This window comes from Lagenorhynchus albirostris, chromosome 8 (genome assembly GCF_949774975.1).
Source record: "Lagenorhynchus albirostris chromosome 8, mLagAlb1.1, whole genome shotgun sequence".
In the NCBI taxonomy this organism is placed as follows: domain Eukaryota; kingdom Metazoa; phylum Chordata; class Mammalia; order Artiodactyla; family Delphinidae; genus Lagenorhynchus; species Lagenorhynchus albirostris.
This window is the reverse complement of record NC_083102.1, coordinates 85,474,700-85,491,818: the sequence shown is the minus strand read 5'-3', so window position 1 is coordinate 85,491,818 and position 17,119 is coordinate 85,474,700. Positions and strand designations below refer to the sequence as shown.

Genomic DNA, 17,119 nt, shown 5'->3' with positions numbered 1-17,119 from the left:
CACGGTGCTTCTAAACATTCATCTGGGAAAAGGGGCCTACCACTGACATTTCCTATTTTAACCAAATTGCCTGACCAATCTGATCTGTAAAAAACGTGTGTGTGGGTCTAAGTGACCAAAAGAAGTCCACGGATCAGGTCCTTCACCTCAGTCACATTATCACAAGTTTACGCTCCTTTGTGAGAAACAATATGGTGTTGTAGTGAAAGCAAAAGGATCTGAGCTCTAGTTTGGGCTCTGCTAAGAATATGCTGGGGGACCATGGGCAAACACTTTCTTTGTAAAATGATGAATTAGACTGGGACGGATTTCTCTGATTATTAGAAGACTTACAAAGATGCATTCTACGGAGAAAAATATATTATTCAGTTCTGAGGTGCTGCGAATCTAAAGGCAAGAAGATAGATTCCTGTCAATTCACACACTAGGACAAACTGAATCTCAGGCGCTCACTCGCCGGCGTTTAGACGGATGTGCAAAAAGCAAAAGTCCTATCACTGAAGAAGCGTTTCGTTTCTCTTGGCTGTAGCCATTCCCCAAAGTGCCAAGGTCTAAGTGCCCTCAACATTAAGATGAAGACATACCTGCGGCGAACGTGGAGATGACACTACTACAGTTCCCAGCATGCCTCTCTTCCCACCGCCGCCCTCCCCCGCCCCACTCCTGGACTCCGGCCGGCCTGGATTTGTAGTCCCAGCCCACGGCTGGCGGCGGGCGGAAGCACTCTAGAAATATGTTTTTCCCACTAATAGGCGGTGAGACCGCAATTTCCAACTCAAGTCCTACTCCAATTGAGTAGCGTTTGCCCGGTTGTGTCGAATTCCCTCCTACGACCGCTCCTCAAACCTATGCGCAGCCCGGGCGGGACCACGCCCCGGAAGTAGAGTCAAGTCTCCCAGCCGACTGCCGAAGCGCCTCCCAGCCACTCCTAGCCGGGCTAGGGCCGGCGGGGCGGGCTTGGGGGCGGGGCGGGCGGGGGCGACTCGGCGCGGCGTAGCACCCGGGACGGAGCCGCTGCGCGGAGACGCGCGTTTGGGTGGCGGCGGGGGCGAGCCCGTGGGGAGAGGCGGCTGCGGCTGCTAGCCGGGAGGGAGGGAGGGAGGGAAGGAGGAACCGGGAAGGGGTTGGGGGGGGCAGGGCGGTCGGAGAGCCGTGTTCCTAAGGCGGTGGCGGCGTCTCCGGCAGAGCAGGAGGAGGGCGGGGAAGGAGGATGGAGCAAGCTGGGGGTTGGGGTTGGCGCTAGCCGCAGTGGCTCGCCCCGTACTGTGGGAGAGCGGCGGCTGCTCCTGGAAGTTGTAGGATCGGGAGCCGGGCTGGTGCCGCCGCTGCCACCGCCTTGGGCGGTGGGGAGGAGCAGGGAGCGGCGGGGGTCGGGAGAGAGGGGTCGGGTAGGGGGAGCGAGCTGGGGAAGACTGAGCGGGCTCTGCGCCGGGCGGGAGGGCGGCGGGGGGGCCAGCGACCGCAGCCGGGGGGACTCGGGAGGATGGAGCAAGTGGAGATCCTGAGGAAATTCATACAGAGGGTCCAGGCCATGAAGAGTCCGGACCACAATGGGGAGGACAACTTCGCCCGGGACTTCATGGTGAGTCCCTCCCCTCGCTGTCGACTCCTCTCGCCGGCACCAGAGCCCACTGCAGCCTCGCCCGGCCGGCCCGGGCCGCCAGCGCTTTGTGTGCGGCTGTAAGGAGAGGGGCGGAGGGGGCGCGCGCCAGCCCCAAGGGCCGGGTGGACTCGGAGGCCGGCGGGAGGTGAGGTCGCCTCCGCCCCTTGGCCGCCTTTTCTCCTCCCGCGATCGCGGCCCCCTCCGCCGGCGTCCGGGACGCGAAGGGAGAGGCCGCCCGGCCGAGCCCGCACTCAGCACCGCCGCCAGAGACCACCTATTGTTTCTCGGGCCGGGAGCCGGAGGCGAATGAGGTACAGGCCGGGGGGCTCGTCTCTCCTCACCTCCCCATCCAACTGCCCCTCCAGGGAGGGTCGCGGCTGAGGGAGGAACGGGGCTCTTAAGGTGGCAATTAACTCGTGGGGTCCCTTTGCTCAAGCTGGTCACTGGGGTGGGCAAGGTAGGACTGTTTGCCGTTCCTGGGTTCGCAGTTATCTCCGGTGCATGGGAAAGGGTCTGTCCCTAAGCATTCTCGTGGTTTGCTCAATTTCCATTTACCCCGTTTCATCTCTGGTCTCTTGAGATCCAGGTTTGAGATGGTTTTGGGGTCAATGTGACTTGATGTTGAGGGGTAAGCGCGTGTGTGTGTAGGGGTGGGGAGGTGCGTGGTTATCGTGAAGGAAGCCTACTTCAGACTCCCTAGGGGACACTGCCGAAGGCAGAGGGGATGTGACTATCACTTCCTATCCGGGGTGGGGGTGGGGAACTTGGGAACAATAGTCGTGTTGAGGCGGAGGCGACCGTACGGGCCGAAGCCCTGAAGTGGGAGATAACCTTCGAAGTCTCCCCAACACCCCCCCCCCATCCGACACCCCCTCCCCCGCCTTCCGCCCTCTGCTTGTACAGGCGGGCTGGAGACGAGGTTAAAAGTCCTGGTCGTGGAATTGCTCTTGGTCCATCACTACGAGGGGGTCAGATCCGAAGGCGTGGGAGGAGAAGTCGACTTCCTCCATTGCCCCCCCCCCCGCCCCGTATTTTTCTGCTGGACAATGTTCCCTTTAGGGTTGTTTCTCGGCTTAGGAGGCGGTGGTTGCGGCGGCTGCTCCTACGGATATTGCGCAAGACTGGGGCGTTGGAAACCCTGGAGGTCTGGGGAATGGAAAAGGAAGTGGGACTTTGGGAAGTGGCTGCTCCTTAGTCTTGGCGGGGTTTGGGAATGGGAAATAAGCTAGGGAAAATTTTGCTCCCGGGCCAGATACACCTCCAGGAATAGTCACTTAACTCTGAAATTCGCGATTGTTCAAGGGATACACAGTTAATGTGTATAAAAGTGAGTGAGCAGCAAACATTGACTAGTTTTTGTTTCAAAGTACAGTTTAATTGTTTACAAGGTGCAGGTGAAATGGCTTTTAGTGCTGAAATAATTTTTCACATTTTAAAGAGACTTCGGTCTAGTAAAGCTTTAGCGTTAAAATTCTTAACCCTTCACCTTATACAATATTGTAACAGTGTTGTTGGAGCTTTGTGATTCCCGCCTCCCTAGACCAATAATAGAGGAGGCTAGGAGTTAGGTTTTGTTAGTATCTTTTGAAGGTGTAGAAAATGTTGATTAAGTAATTTATGCCTTATTTTAAAGATTTTCTCTTGATATTTAGCCTATGTATTTGAAAAATTACTTTATGATCTGAAAAGGTTAAAGAAAAGAAGACATGTTCCCTTTTTACTATTGAGAATTTTAAATGTGTTGGTATCTTTGGAATGGTATCACAGTAATTGGACAGAGTCCCCTTTTTACTACTCTTCGGCCAAAAGAGAAGAAAATATTTATATAGAATATTTTAAATGTTTAAAACTAGTCTTACACAGTCTTATTTTGGTTGTGGAAGGAGAGGTGGTGTGGTCCCTGGCCACTTATTCTTTGCATGCTAATCATCTTGTTATCCATGGGCATATCCTGTCAGGAAAGAGCATTGTTTGGTGATGCAGGCCATCAGGACAAGTGCCCAGTCTCTGAACTCCTGTACAGGGGAAGTAGCCTTAGGGTTCATGCTTTGGGGATGAGTCAGGGATTCCTATTGGAGATTTCATTTCTCCAGGACTAAATGAGTTTCCTTTTTCTTCCATAGTACCTAGGGATAGTTAGGGGATTCTACACTTGAGATTTGATTACTAGGGCTGTTCTTTTGTAGTGCTTGCTTTTTTTATTCTGTGACTTGATAAGCAATAGCTGTAATTAAGGTTGCTAGTTGGTGCCTCTTTTTCCCTTGACTAGAAAGCTGGAGGGAAACTTTGTCCCCTCTGCCATGGAAAGAGAATAGGAAATCCCCTGATAGATTCTAACTCTTCTGTTGTTCTTAAATTCTGATATGGATTAAAAATGTATTAAAAATTTTTTAGCATTTTAGAACTGAGCCTTAGGGGTAATCTAGCTACTGTATTATAACCTTATTCAGATATGAAGTGATAATGTTCATTGTTTCAAATTTGGAAATTATACAGTAATAATTAAGAATGCCTTACCTGTAGGAAAGTGGAATGGGCATTCAAACTGTGGTCTTTCCATTATTCTGCTCAGCCCTCCTATAGTCCCATCTCCCAAAGGCTATCTCTGTTAATGTTTTTAATGCTACTCTGTGACCATACTACATAATCAATACCATTTAATATTCTTAGAAAATTTTTTCCAGCTTAATATTTAAGTGTTTTTCATTTGTAAAAATGATTTTAGGTGGCTATATAATATTTCACCTAGCCACTGTCTTTTAGCTTAACTATTTTCTTATGGTTGAATGTTTAGGCCATTTATTTTCTGCTATTATATGTCATAATTCTGTAGTGAACACTTATGCATAAAGCTTCTTTATTTTGGATTATTGCATAAGATATCTTCCAGTAATGGAAGTACTAGATGAAGGGATATAAACATTTAATATGTGTTTATGAATAACTTTTTGAAGAAGTTCTGTCAGTTTATACAACTGTCAGTACTGTATGAGTGTTCATAATAATTATCTTGGATCTTTGATAATTTGATGGTTGAAAAATGGTATCTTGTTTTAATTTGAATATCTTGATACTAGTAAGGGTAGAAATTTTTCCTCTTGTTAACTATTCTGTGAGTTGTCTGTTCTTGGCCTTTGCCTGTTGTGCACCCCATTCTGTGAAAGAGGAGAAAACTAAGGTATTGAGGTGGTGTAAACTACGGCACCAAAATGATTACTTTACAAGTTGATGATTAAATAGCTAATCTGTGGCAGATCCAGAACGTGATCTCAACTATCTCGATTCTTAGTCTTCTTTATGAAATGGGAGACAGTGATCAGGACAAGTAAATGTGTATGGTAGGGTGGTGCACATTTATGTTTGACAGATGTTTTACTCCCATCTCTGCCATTGGCTAGTTTTCTGACCTTGGGCAGGCCACTTGAAAGAAAATGAGTTGACTGAGTTTTCTCACCTTTAAAAGAAGAAAAATACTACCTACTTCACAAGACTGAAATATGAAACTAATATTTAGGGTCTTCATCTAACAAATTACTGTGCTGTCTCTATATTCTCAAATGGCTAATTTATGTAGTCAGTTACATGTAACTAGAGACAGAAGGAAAAAGAGATGTCTGGGCTTTCCATTTTCAGTAATTTTCTTTTGCTTTTTAAAGCTTTATCATGTATAATTAAAGTACTGAAACAAGAAGTAAATTTATTCTGATTAGGCTAAAGTTTATACACTAGACACTTGTATATAAAAAAAATCATAAAGGACAACAGTGAAGCTACAAATATGGCAGTTTCAGTTTAAAAACTGGTTCTATTTCTACTTATGGAGATGAAAACAAAAATTTAATGAGTGGACTTAGTAGAGTATTTAAAAAACAGGATGCAGAGGAGGTGTGAATTATAGTACTTTTTTGTGAAACACTGGAAGGAGAAGATTTATGGACATTTTTTTCTAAGGCTAAACTGAGGTGTAATAGCAAGCATTCCTATGTTAAAATGCTATTTAAAATAACTGATATTTTATTTTTTTTTTAAGATTTATTATTTACTTTTTCAATTTATTTTTGTCTGCGTCAGGTCTTAGTTGGGATCTTCACTGCAGCACGTGGGCTTCTCTCTAGTTGTGGCGTGCTTGTTCCAGGGCACGTGGGCTCTGTAGTTTGCGGCACCCGGGTTCTCTAGCTGAGGTGTGTGAGCTCAGCAGTTCTGGTGGGCGGGCTTAGTTGTCCCATGGCATGTGGGATCTTAGTTGCCTGACCAGGGATTGAACCCACATCCCCTGCATTGCAAGGTGTGGATTCTTTGCCACTGGACCACCAGGGAGGTCCCAATAACTGATATTTTAAATTAATCTGAATTTATCAATCACAAGTAACTGCAGAACCACTGTAGTAGTTATGCATTTCAGGGAATTTATTATATAAAACCATCTGCTCTACTAATAGTAATCCTGAAGGAACTGCTCAAAACAACCAGTTTGCTTGCTTTGTTATGATTAAATAATTGTTGTATTGTTTTTAATCTTACTACAGTAGTGTTTGTGATTTTATAAATTATTTTAGGTAGAAAGGAAATTAACATTTTTTCATCCCTACTATATGTTAAACACTGTGCCAGATATTTTTACACTGTGTCTTATTTAACATATCGGCAATTTATGAGGTAGATAGATATAACCTATATTTTACAGGTAAGGGAACACACTCTGAGAAGTTAAGTATCTTGCTTGACTTCAAAACCTGTTCTCTCTATCCCGTTTCTCCAGAATGCATCTGAGGTCCCTTAGGACCTGGCTGGGACTAGGCAGGTGGTGGAGGATGCATCGCCATGCAAAAGGATGGAGGTTTCAGAGTTGAGCATATTTAGGGAGTGGTAGATAATCTGCTGTAAATAATGTAGCAGTTCTCACACCTTTTGATCTTAAGAGTCTTTTACACTCTCAAAAATTACTGAGGACTCCAAGACCTTTTGTTTATTTACTGTATTAGAAATTAGAAGATATTTAAAAATACAGTTTACTTTAAAATAATGATAATAAAACCATTCCATATTAACCTGTATACTATATTTTATGACAAGTAATTATTTTTCAAAAAGTTATTGGTGGGAAGAAGCATTGTTTTTATATTTTTGCAAATTTTTTTAATGTCTGGCTTAATAGAAGAGAGCTGGATTCTTATAGCTGTTGCATTCATACTGTTGCATTGTCACATTTCACAGTATCACGTGTCATGTACCCTCTAGAAAGCTCCGCTGTACACTCCTAAAGGGAATGAAAGTGTTTAAAAAAAATCTTGTACTAAAGTCTGTGCATTTGCATATTTACAGGTGAGAAAGCATAACTTAGTATTGTTAGGAAAAGAGTTTTGACCTCGTGGACTCTTTGAAATGGTCTGGGGGTGGGCCATCACCAGATTTTGAGAAACAGTGAAATAGTGCATGATAAAGGCTAACCTGAGGCTGAGACACCTAGGTAGGGATCAGGTTTTGAAGGTTCTTGAATCTATGCTGGATACTATAGATCAGTAATAGTAATTTTGAACAGTAACACACTACAGGTCTTAGAGTTACAGGGAAAGTAGGCAGGTGTTAAGAAAATAGACATTCTGTTTGAACACTGCAGCAGTGTTTCCCCACCTCCAGTTGTCCCCTCACCACCCCAGCCTGCTTTACTTTGAGCCTTCACTTATATCATTCAGGTTGGTTCTGGTAAAATGCTGAGAATCAGTACTATAGGTCTCTGCAGATCGCTGCATATTTTAAGAAAAGTAAGCAGTCATTTGACAGATTTGTGCTGCAGAAAGTTGATTCTGATGGTAGTATGAAGAATGGATTACCGGATTGAAGGAGAGCATTTTTGAAGCTGTTGAAATATAGGGAGTGAGGTATGAGGGCCTGAGCTAAACTAAGACAGTAGAACAGAGAGTGTACAAAGGATCTGATAAGGATAAAGGAAGAGGTCTCAACGAGTCACTAGATGTGAGTAGTGAAGGAGATAGGAATGTTGTAGTATGGCTCCAAGGTTTCTAGCTTGATATACCGTCACTCAAGTTGGAAGGTACTGTTTGGTAGGGTAAGGAAGAAGAGAGGAGAAACAAGCAGAGGAGACCAAGCAGAAGATGGTTGGAAGAAATTTCAAAGTCGAAGAGAATGAGTTTAGCTTTGGACACGTTAAAAGGAGGTGCCTATGAGACATCTTGTGGAAATGTAGAGCATGAGAGAGCTGACGGGACAGAATTAAAGCATGTAAGAGTTATTTGAAAGCAGGAAAGTGAAACGAGCTTATTCAGACAAGCCTATAGAGTGACCAACTTTAGGTTGAAGAGCGTCAGCATTTAAAGAGCAGCTTCTAAACGGAAGTGCTAGTGATTGCTCCCGGGAAGGTGTGGTCAAAGAGGAAGGAAGGGAACCCAGAGGATGTCAGAAAAGCCTGGGAGAGTTTCAGGAAAGGAGTAGTCACCAAAGTCTGATACAGTAATTCTGGGAGGACCTGTAAGGTGAGCTTGAGAAAGCACCCATTCTGTTTGCCAAGTAGGAGTGATTTGGTGACTAGAAAAAGCAGTTTGGGGTTGGGGTATGGGAAAAAGCCAGACTATAGTGGGTTGAAGAAGAAATAGGCGAAGTAGTATAAATTTCTTCCATTTACTTTTAACATTCTGAAAGGAGATGGCAGAAGCCAGAGGAAGACACAGATCCCCTCCCACCCTCTGCTTTTAAAAAAAAAGATGAGATAGGAACATTTTTCATATATGCATTCCTTATCTATATCTTTTGTGAAATGATTGCTGTTTAAGTATAATTTTAAAAGACAGATAACAAGAACTTGTCTTTTGGTTAAATAAGACCTCTGAAGTTTTGATTTAAGGCTACGATTTGATTTGTTAAAAAGTAGGAGGGGAGGATGGACTGAAAGCCTGGCAAGATCTTAATGCTGCACAGACTAGATAAGTATAAAAAACTTCATCATTGTTAAACTGTTCAATATTGTGGCTTGTAGGTGTTTTAAAAATTAATAACAGCTTTATGGAGATATAATTCACTTAGTGTAAAATTCACTCATTTAAGTTGTGCAATTTAATAGGTTTTAGTGTATTCACAAAATTGTGCAACCATCATCACAATCAGTTTTTATCACCCCCAAAAGAAACCGCATACCCATTAGCAGTCATTTCTCCCTTCCTCCCCGCTCCCTGCAGACCTTGGCAACCACTAATCTACCTTCTGTTTCCATAGATTTGCCTCGTCTAGACATTTCATATAAATGGAATCAGTATTCTGTGACTGACTCCTTTGACTTAATGTTTTCAAGGATCATCAGTGTTGTTGCGTGGTCAGAAATACTTCATTCCTTTTTATGACTGAATAATTTTCTGTTGTATGGATATACCATATTTTGTTTATCCATTCATTTGTTGATAGACAGTTTGCGTTGTTTTCACATTTTGGAATATTTTGTGTATAATAATACATAAGATGTAATACATTTGTATTATTTTATGAATAATGCTACTATGAACCTTTTACACAAGTTTTTGTTTTGCACAATGTTTTTGATTATCTTGGGTATGTACCTACAAGTATGTTTAACATTTTGAGGAACTGCCAGAGTGTTCTCCAAAGCTGCTCCATGTTTTACGTTTCAACCAGGAGAATGCACATTTTCCATTCCCACCAATTTCTTTCCATCCTCACCAATACTTGTCACTGTCTGTCTTTTTTATTATAACCACCTTAGAGGGTGTGAAGTGCTATCTTGTGGTTGGCTTGTAGGTTTTTAAAATATCTCAGTAAGCTTATATAAATGGTGCGGTATGTCTAACATGTCTTTAAAGCTAGAGTGAAAGGAAATATTTTCCAGTCGTAGCATCTGAGCTAATCTTAGTCCTTTCCCAGTGCCACTGGTTTAGTTAAGATTTTCTTACCTTTGATGAGTGTCCAGCCAAACATATTTATATTTTAACTAACTTCAAAAGTGGAAGTGAACTTTTAAGTAACTTTCCAGACATGGCTCACTGAGATAGCACAATAAAAATTTACCTCAAGTGTTAATTCTCAAGGATGTTTTCCTGTATTTAATTTTAGAATATTGTTAGCTTTTTTCCTTCAATATTTGATATCTAATTTGGAAAAGATTTTTGAAAGATTGAAACTGACAGTTAGGCATTAACATTTAGATAGATTAAAATTTTTTGTTCGTATGGTAAACATTTCTGGGTTTCTATAGCACTCAGTTCATTAGGTTCATAAACATTTACATTTCTGATTTCCCCAGACTGAAAGCTTCCAAGGCTACAGACTGGGACTTAGTTAACTATCTCTGTATCCCCATTGCTTAATATAGTGCCTGGCATTTAATAAGCATTAATGGCCATTGCGTTAGCAGAAATTGTAGCGAGCTTAATGCTGTAAAACAGAGCTTGGCTCTTCAGGTGGTCCAAGGGGCTTGTCTCTTAGACCAGCATGAGAATTGCTTTTTCTTCCTCTTACCTACAGGTGTGCAGGCACAAATGTTGTTTTATTTTTAGTATCCACTGAAAAAAGAAAATAAAAGATAAAGTATTAGACTGAATTTAGTAAAACTTTTAAATAAATACATTTTTATTAATTGTAATATCTTCTACATAAATGTGAAAAATAGTACGGTGCGTATTTTTCTCTGGACACTGGTTGATATGCATAAGGATTGAGGGAACCACTTAAAGTAACTACTTGTATATCCTCCACCCCATGATTAATTTTAATAAAATGTCCACTTTTAACTTTTGGTTTTAGATTTCATTAAGGAAATCCAGATAACATGTCACTGACATCTCTTCAACAATAGTGGTATCTTGTAAATCGTGGGTGTTTTGGGAGTGATTACAGCAATAGCTGTTGTTCTCTCCTTGCCTCTAGTTTCTTGCCTCATCTAATTCATTCCATATATCATGCTCACTTTCCTAAAATATCACTTTCAAGTGTTGGCATCTGTGGGATAATGGAGGGCATACGGGTTATAAAATCAGAAGATGTGGGTTTGAGTCCCCTTGTTGCTGCCTAGTTCAATTTTCTTTAATACATTTATGTAGAACCGTATTGGAAACATGGTTTTATTTTTATCATCGAAAAATATAAGTTCAAAAAACCCTCAAGGCTCCCTTTGATGACCATTAAAATTATTGGAATTTTAAATGCCTAAGGCAACTCAAAGCATCAGACCCAAGCTCTGCTTTTTTTCAAACTATAATTATATGTCTGTCTTACGAATTTCCCTTTCTCCTATCCCCCTGCTGCCTATTTTGTAGCTTTTGCCCTGGTTTAGAATCACAGGGCAATAGGATAAAGTCTACACTTCTTAACCTGGCCTTCCAGAGCCTTCTTAACATAGTCTCTCATACCTTTCCAGTATTTAACTCCTGTACTCTGCAGTGTGTGTCCTTTCGTTCCTCTGGAATGAGCTATTTCTCATCCTTGAGCATACCCACTGAATGAATGAAATCTTGCTTATCTGTGTTGTACTGTTGAGCATATTTTTCCCCTTTCTTAGAAAACTTTCCTTCTATTTTATAGACAAATACCTTGAAGATCAAAACACTAAAAATTTAGAATGACTTTACCACATTCACCCAGAACTCAGAAGTAAGAATTGTAATTAACTCTCACTTTCTGAGATAAATATATTAGCCCAGTTTATCTTAAAGCACTTGTTCTCCATTGCAAATTTGATTTTTAATACCATGGAAAAAAAGCCTTCATTAGATTTGAGTTGAAGACTTGCTAAGGCAAGTCCAGTGACATGCAGTTCTTCTAAACCACTAGTCTCTTCCAAACAGGAATTGAACCCCTCTCCCAGCATTTCATATTTCCTGTAGTAGTTAAATTTTTTAGATTCATGCATTCAAACCTTGACTGTTATCTCCTTCCATCTGAAATAGCACAGATACTTGTTTCCATTTGTATAATATTATAGTGTCTGTGAACTGGCTTATAGCAGATATAAGTAGTTGCTCCCCAAAAGTTTTTCCTAGAGAATGTGGAACGTGGATCGTGTTAATCTCAGAGGCTTTGGGGTGTATGCTAATATCTACATTTCCTATAGTAACTGTTTTTAGATGTAATCTGCATTTGAAAAGCTATTTAACAACAGTTGAGTAGCTACCCTGGTAGGCTCTGAAGGAATGCAAAAATGGCAGCCCTGTCATCCTTCCATGGTTCCTACCATCCACCATTCAGAAGATGTTCACCGAGTGCCCACTATGCCCTAGGTACTGTGTTTATAATTGATATTTGAAAATATGACAGTTGTTGCCCTTAAGAAGTTTACTGGCTGTGAATAGACTTGTGAGAAGCAGCAAGAAGTTTTCCTGGGGGCAGTGGATGGGCTTCAGGGGGTTTGCGAACCCTTTCATATTATACATAGTGTTTTGTGTGTAAGCTCATTGGGAGAGGGGTGGAGAAGGCTCATAGCTGTTAGATTCTCAAGGGGTTTGGGTTCCAAAAATCTTAGAAACTCTAGACTAGTAGAAAGATAATCAGCTTTGGAGTCATCAGGTAGTTAATTTCTGTCCTGGCCCTGTTATGATTATAAGCAGGTTATCTAGGGAAATTGGGGATATAATACCTACCTAGAAGGACCAAGATAATATGTATGTAAAGCTTCTAATGTAGTACATAGAAGGTGGTCAATAGTAGTTAAAGACTTGGTATTACTCTAAGGGAAGTATATTCAAGATTTAAACCACAGAGGCAGGAGAGCCTAAATCTGCCTGAATAGAACATGGACAATTTCAGCATGGAGGCCACATTTGACTTGACTCTTGAAGGAAGAGTTTGTCATGTGGATTAGGATAAAAGGCATTTCAGAGATAGAAAGCAAACAGCACTTGCAAAGACACAGAGATAAGAACTGTGGGTTTTAGATGAGAGGAACAGGGTGGCAGTGTAAAAAATAAGCAAAGCCCATATACCCAAACAAATAGGAGGGGATTCCCAAAGGGAGGGCAGCTTAAATGCTGAGCTTGAGATGAATATAATATTGGCCTCAGCATTCCTGAATGTTTTGGTGAGGAGTGTTTTGATGTCTCATTATTGTGGCATAGTTGTTCACTCTTATAATGTATGGTTTGGTTGGTATGAAGGATCTTTTTATTTATTAAAAAAATTTTTTTTGTCTGCGTGGGGTCTTCGTTGCTGCATGCAGGCTTTCTGGCTTTCTCTAGTTGCAGCTAGCAGGGGCTACCCTTTCGGGGGCTATTCTTTGTTGTGGTGCGCGGGCTTCTCATTGCGGTGGCTTCTCTTGTTGAGGAGCACGGGCTTAGGCGCGTGGGCTCAGTAGTTGTGACTCGCGGGCTCTAGAGCACAGGCTCAGTAGTTGTGGTGCACGGGCTTAGTTGCTCCGCGGCATGTGGGATCTTCCCGGACCGGGGCTCAAACCTGTGTCCTTGCATTGGCAGGCAGATTCTTAACCACTGTGCCACCAGGGAAGTCCCTGAAGGATCTTTTAAAAATGGAGTTCCAGAAGCCCAGTGTTCTTAAATCTGGTAATTTTACCTTATCCCAGATATATAAAGTAATACACTCTCTGTTTATGTAGTTCTTAAGTGGCCAGATTAGTGTTTTTCATGGGCTTCTGTTAAAAGTGCCCTGTAAAAAAATTACATTTAAAAGAGTCTTTAGAACCTCTGCAAGTTATTTATAATGGTAAGCCTCTGTTTAGTTTGGATTCCTCAGCATATTTGAGTTTTCTAGGAGATGACTCTGAGAGATTTTGAGACTACACATTTGGGGCTAGAACCAAAGTGAGAAAGGAAAGGAGTTCTAGCTCCCGTGCTATGAAAATGTGGAGAATGTGGCTTTTCTGGACACCTCCCCTCACTGTGTACACTGGATTTACTCATAGGTCATAGACCCTTTGATGTTAAAGGGAACAAGAAAGCTGTTTAAGGAGCTTGTTACAGGTTTCACGGTTAGAAGTTGGCAGAGCTGAGTTTGTCCCAAATAAGCAAGATGTACAATAGTAAGATGCTTTTTCTATGACATGATGTTGCTTAGACCAGCAGTTGCATTCTTATTCTTTAGGGAAAAAGTCAATAAAGGAAAAAAAAGGGGGGCATAAATATCGAAAATTATAGAAAACTTCTTTGTTGGTATAGATTTTTGGTTGTAGCCTATTTGTAAACCAGCAAAGGGGGGCATAAATATCGAAAATTATAGAAAACTTCTTTGTTGGTATAGATTTTTGGTTGTAGCCTATTTGCAAACCAGCTTAAGTGGAAAAAAAAATATTGCAGTAGAATACTGCCCTTGAGTTGCTTTAAGGACAGGAACCAAGAAATGGAGAGCCATCTGTAACCTGGGTGACTCTTCATTTCAGCCCCTCTGTCTTTCTGTGGTTCTCCATATTTATCAGTTTCTGTGTCTACCTAGGGCTGCTTGGATACTTGTCTTTGCTTCTCTGTGCACCTGCTTTGCTCTTAGCTGGCTGCATTTGACTTTCACTGCTTGGGGCTGCACCTGCTATTGAATAAAGGCATCCCTTACAGTGATCTAACCTATCTCATTCACTGTATCTCAGTTTAGGGGAAGAACTCATTATGACTAGAATTGCTCTATCTCACTTTCACATTCCTGAAATTCACATCACATCAATCAACTTGCCACCAATGAAATGGGTTTTGTGTAGTATAAATGTGTGGAGTTGACCAAGGTGGTGAACTTGTTCAGATGTGATTGGTAGGTACTTTTCTTAAAGAGAAAAGGGATAGTCCCCTAACTAGGCAGGTAGCCCAAAGTGTATTTGTTTTGAAGCAAAACAGCAAAAAAATTTTAACTATTTTAAGGTTTCAGCCCCAAATAAACTCCACCCACCTTCTTTCAGAGAAGGGAAAAAGAAGCATAAAGAGTCCTTGTGAGTTGAGAGAACATTCTGTTGGCTATGGCAGAGCATTATTTCACATATTCAGTACATATTAAACGTCAAACTTGTAAGGTTTCTGTGTAGAAACTATAAAATTAAGATAATCTGTAAGCTGCATATTTATGGTACTTAAGATTTAAGTTGTAATTTTTCAGTGTTAAAATATGGAACCAGAACATTACCTTCTTGCAAGGAAGTGTAATTCTAAGGATCAATTTTATTCAAGTATTATATTGTCATTTTTTTATTCTCTCTCTGAATATGTATCTGAAATTTATCACTGTCTCAAAGACTAATGTATTTTTTTCACAATAGATTTTGCATTAATAAAATAAATCCAATTGTAGTTCCCGGATCATCTAAAACCTAAGTGCTGTAATACTGTGTTTGCCTGGTTGTCAGTGTGCCTCTGTCTGTGCTGTGTATCTGCTTGCCTGTGCACCTGTGTCTTCTTAGCTTTCTCTATCTACTCTGTCCATTGGCCTCTTTGTGCCTAAGATTCATTAATGGGTGTTAGAGATAAATCTGGATGCACTAGGTAGTTTAGAAATTTCCTGTAATTTATGCCTAGTTGTTTGTAATTCTTTACTTCTAGTGCTGTAAATAGATTATATGTAAATGCCAAGGAGGAACACAGAGTAGGTGGGTATTAATAATAGGATTTCGCAACTATTTGAAGAAATTGAATATGTTCAAATATCTCTAAACCCATTCACTGGCATTATTAGATGTTGTACAAAATAACAAATATTTTTCATTACTTTATAACTTAGATAGTAGAAGATTAATTATTAAAGTAAGAAGCACTGTTTTAATGTTCAGTATACCAGATGCTTTGATCTTTTCATTTTATGGAAAAGTAAAGAGGATGGATATTTTAATAGTTCAAAAGCTAGAAATTTTTTTTGTGTGAAAGGATTCAAAGAAACTGTTATTAATGGTAAAATGAAGGCTTAAACTAAGCTTCCTTGAATGAGTAATTAGGTGGGCAGTGGCTAGCTCTACTTCCTTGGCCTCCTCTTCATTCCTTTAACCCCCACTGTAAGCTGATTTCAAGCACTACCATTCTGCTGAAATTGCATTTACTATGGTTGCCTTAGATCTCCTGGACATATCCAGTAGATACTTCATAGTAGTGTGTAGCTTTCTTGTTGCCTCTTTAGCATTCAGCACTGTTGACTTTTTTTTTTAAAGTCCTCCCTGCCCTTGATGTTAAAGCATCACTTGTACCTAGTTTTTCACCTACCTCTTTAGTCTCCTCTATTATTGGCTCAGATGCAGCATACCTTCTATTTTTCATGCTCTTAGGTCTTAAGGGAAATATAATTAAATATTGCATATTTAAAAATAAGAGAGAATCTTGCAAATCTTGTAAAATAGACTACAGTGACATGAATTATTCTAATGCTGCTTAAGAGTTTCAAAGAATAATAAAATATTGATATTTTCTCATTCTCTACATTCTTGTGATGGCTGGTAGATTATTCTTAAGGTATTTTTGGAAAATGCAATTTAATCTAAACCAGAAGTATAAGATGAATATTTAACCAACACATTTAATTTTCTGTTGTTGCTTTATTATATGCCAGTTTTTATACTGTTTACAAGCCATGTTTTGTTTGCAAACCATATATTGTTTATGCCATATCTAATATTTTCAAATATGTTCCAAAATGATCTCACATTCTGTTGGCCAAAGCAAGTTATAATGCCACCTCAACTTCAAGGGGTTGGGAGATAAATTACACCTTTTAAGTCGGAAGAACTGTGAAGTCACATGTGGTTTTAATATAGGAAGAGTTGAAAATCAGGCTATTAATATGATCAGTCTACCATATGACAGGTGTAGGGGATATTATTATTATGTAGGGTGGTTAAAACATGGAACCAGGACTTGAAATAGTGAGGGAGTGAGCCATGCGGTTATCTGGGAGAAGAGTATTCCAGACAGAAAGAGCATTAAGTGCCCAAGTATTTGAGTTAAGAGTGTATTGAAGGGATATCAAGGAAGCCAGTGTGCTTGAGCAGAATGGGTGAGGAAGAGAGTAGTAGATTTGTAATAGTGTTGGGAGTTACGGCAAACCATCCAGGGTTCTTGTAGGTCATTGTTAGGACTTTGGCTTTTACTCTAAATGACATGAGTTTTACTCTTAGGTATGATGTTAACTTACATTTTAACAGGATCACCTTGGCTGCTGTGTGGAGAATAAAATGCAGAGAGGTAAGGATACAAGCAGAGACCGCTTAGAAAGCTATTTGAGCTGTTCAAGCAGGAGGGCCTGGAGACAGTGACAATGAATATGAAGAAAAGGGGTGGATTTGGAAGGCAGTTTTGAGATAGCATTCACAAGATTTGGTCATACGGGAGGGTGAGGAAGGATTTATCTGAGCTAATGTGGACACTAAGTGGTAGTGATGAGATAGGGAATACAGGAGGAAAGATAAATTTGAGGAGTTAGGTACTGAGTTCAATTTTAGATGTATAGAGTTTGAGTTGAATTTAGATCTCAGGCCAGTCATGGTTGGCCCTGTAGCTCTCTAATTTATTGTGTATGGGTGATCGTTGAACTCACGGAAGAAGATGAGATTTCTGAGATAAAGAATATATACTGAGAATAACAGGGAAG

General features: G+C 40.8%; 2 protein-coding genes across 5 annotated transcripts in view; one reads left to right on the top strand and one right to left on the bottom strand.

Moving 5' to 3' along the window:
* The first annotated feature begins 1,433 nt into the window (after positions 1-1,433).
* The window catches only part of PTPN12 (protein tyrosine phosphatase non-receptor type 12), an 85,706-nt gene continuing 70,020 nt past the window's right edge, over positions 1,434-17,119 (top strand). For 2 of the 4 annotated variants that reach the window (XM_060157219.1, XM_060157217.1), the window contains exon 1: positions 1,475-1,582. In XM_060157219.1, coding sequence (XP_060013202.1) covers positions 1,484-1,582 — 99 coding nt within the window. In that variant the 5' untranslated portion in view covers positions 1,475-1,483. Of the gene's footprint in view, positions 1,583-17,119 lie in introns of all 4 variants that reach the window. The other 2 variants (XM_060157220.1, XM_060157218.1) reach the window with 2 other exon arrangements.
* Positions 9,777-17,119, bottom strand: part of TMEM60 (transmembrane protein 60) — a 200,722-nt gene continuing 193,379 nt past the window's right edge. The window contains exon 4 of the transcript XR_009542026.1: positions 9,777-10,128. The gene's annotated coding sequence lies outside the window, so the exon portion shown is untranslated. The remainder of the gene's footprint in view (positions 10,129-17,119) is intronic.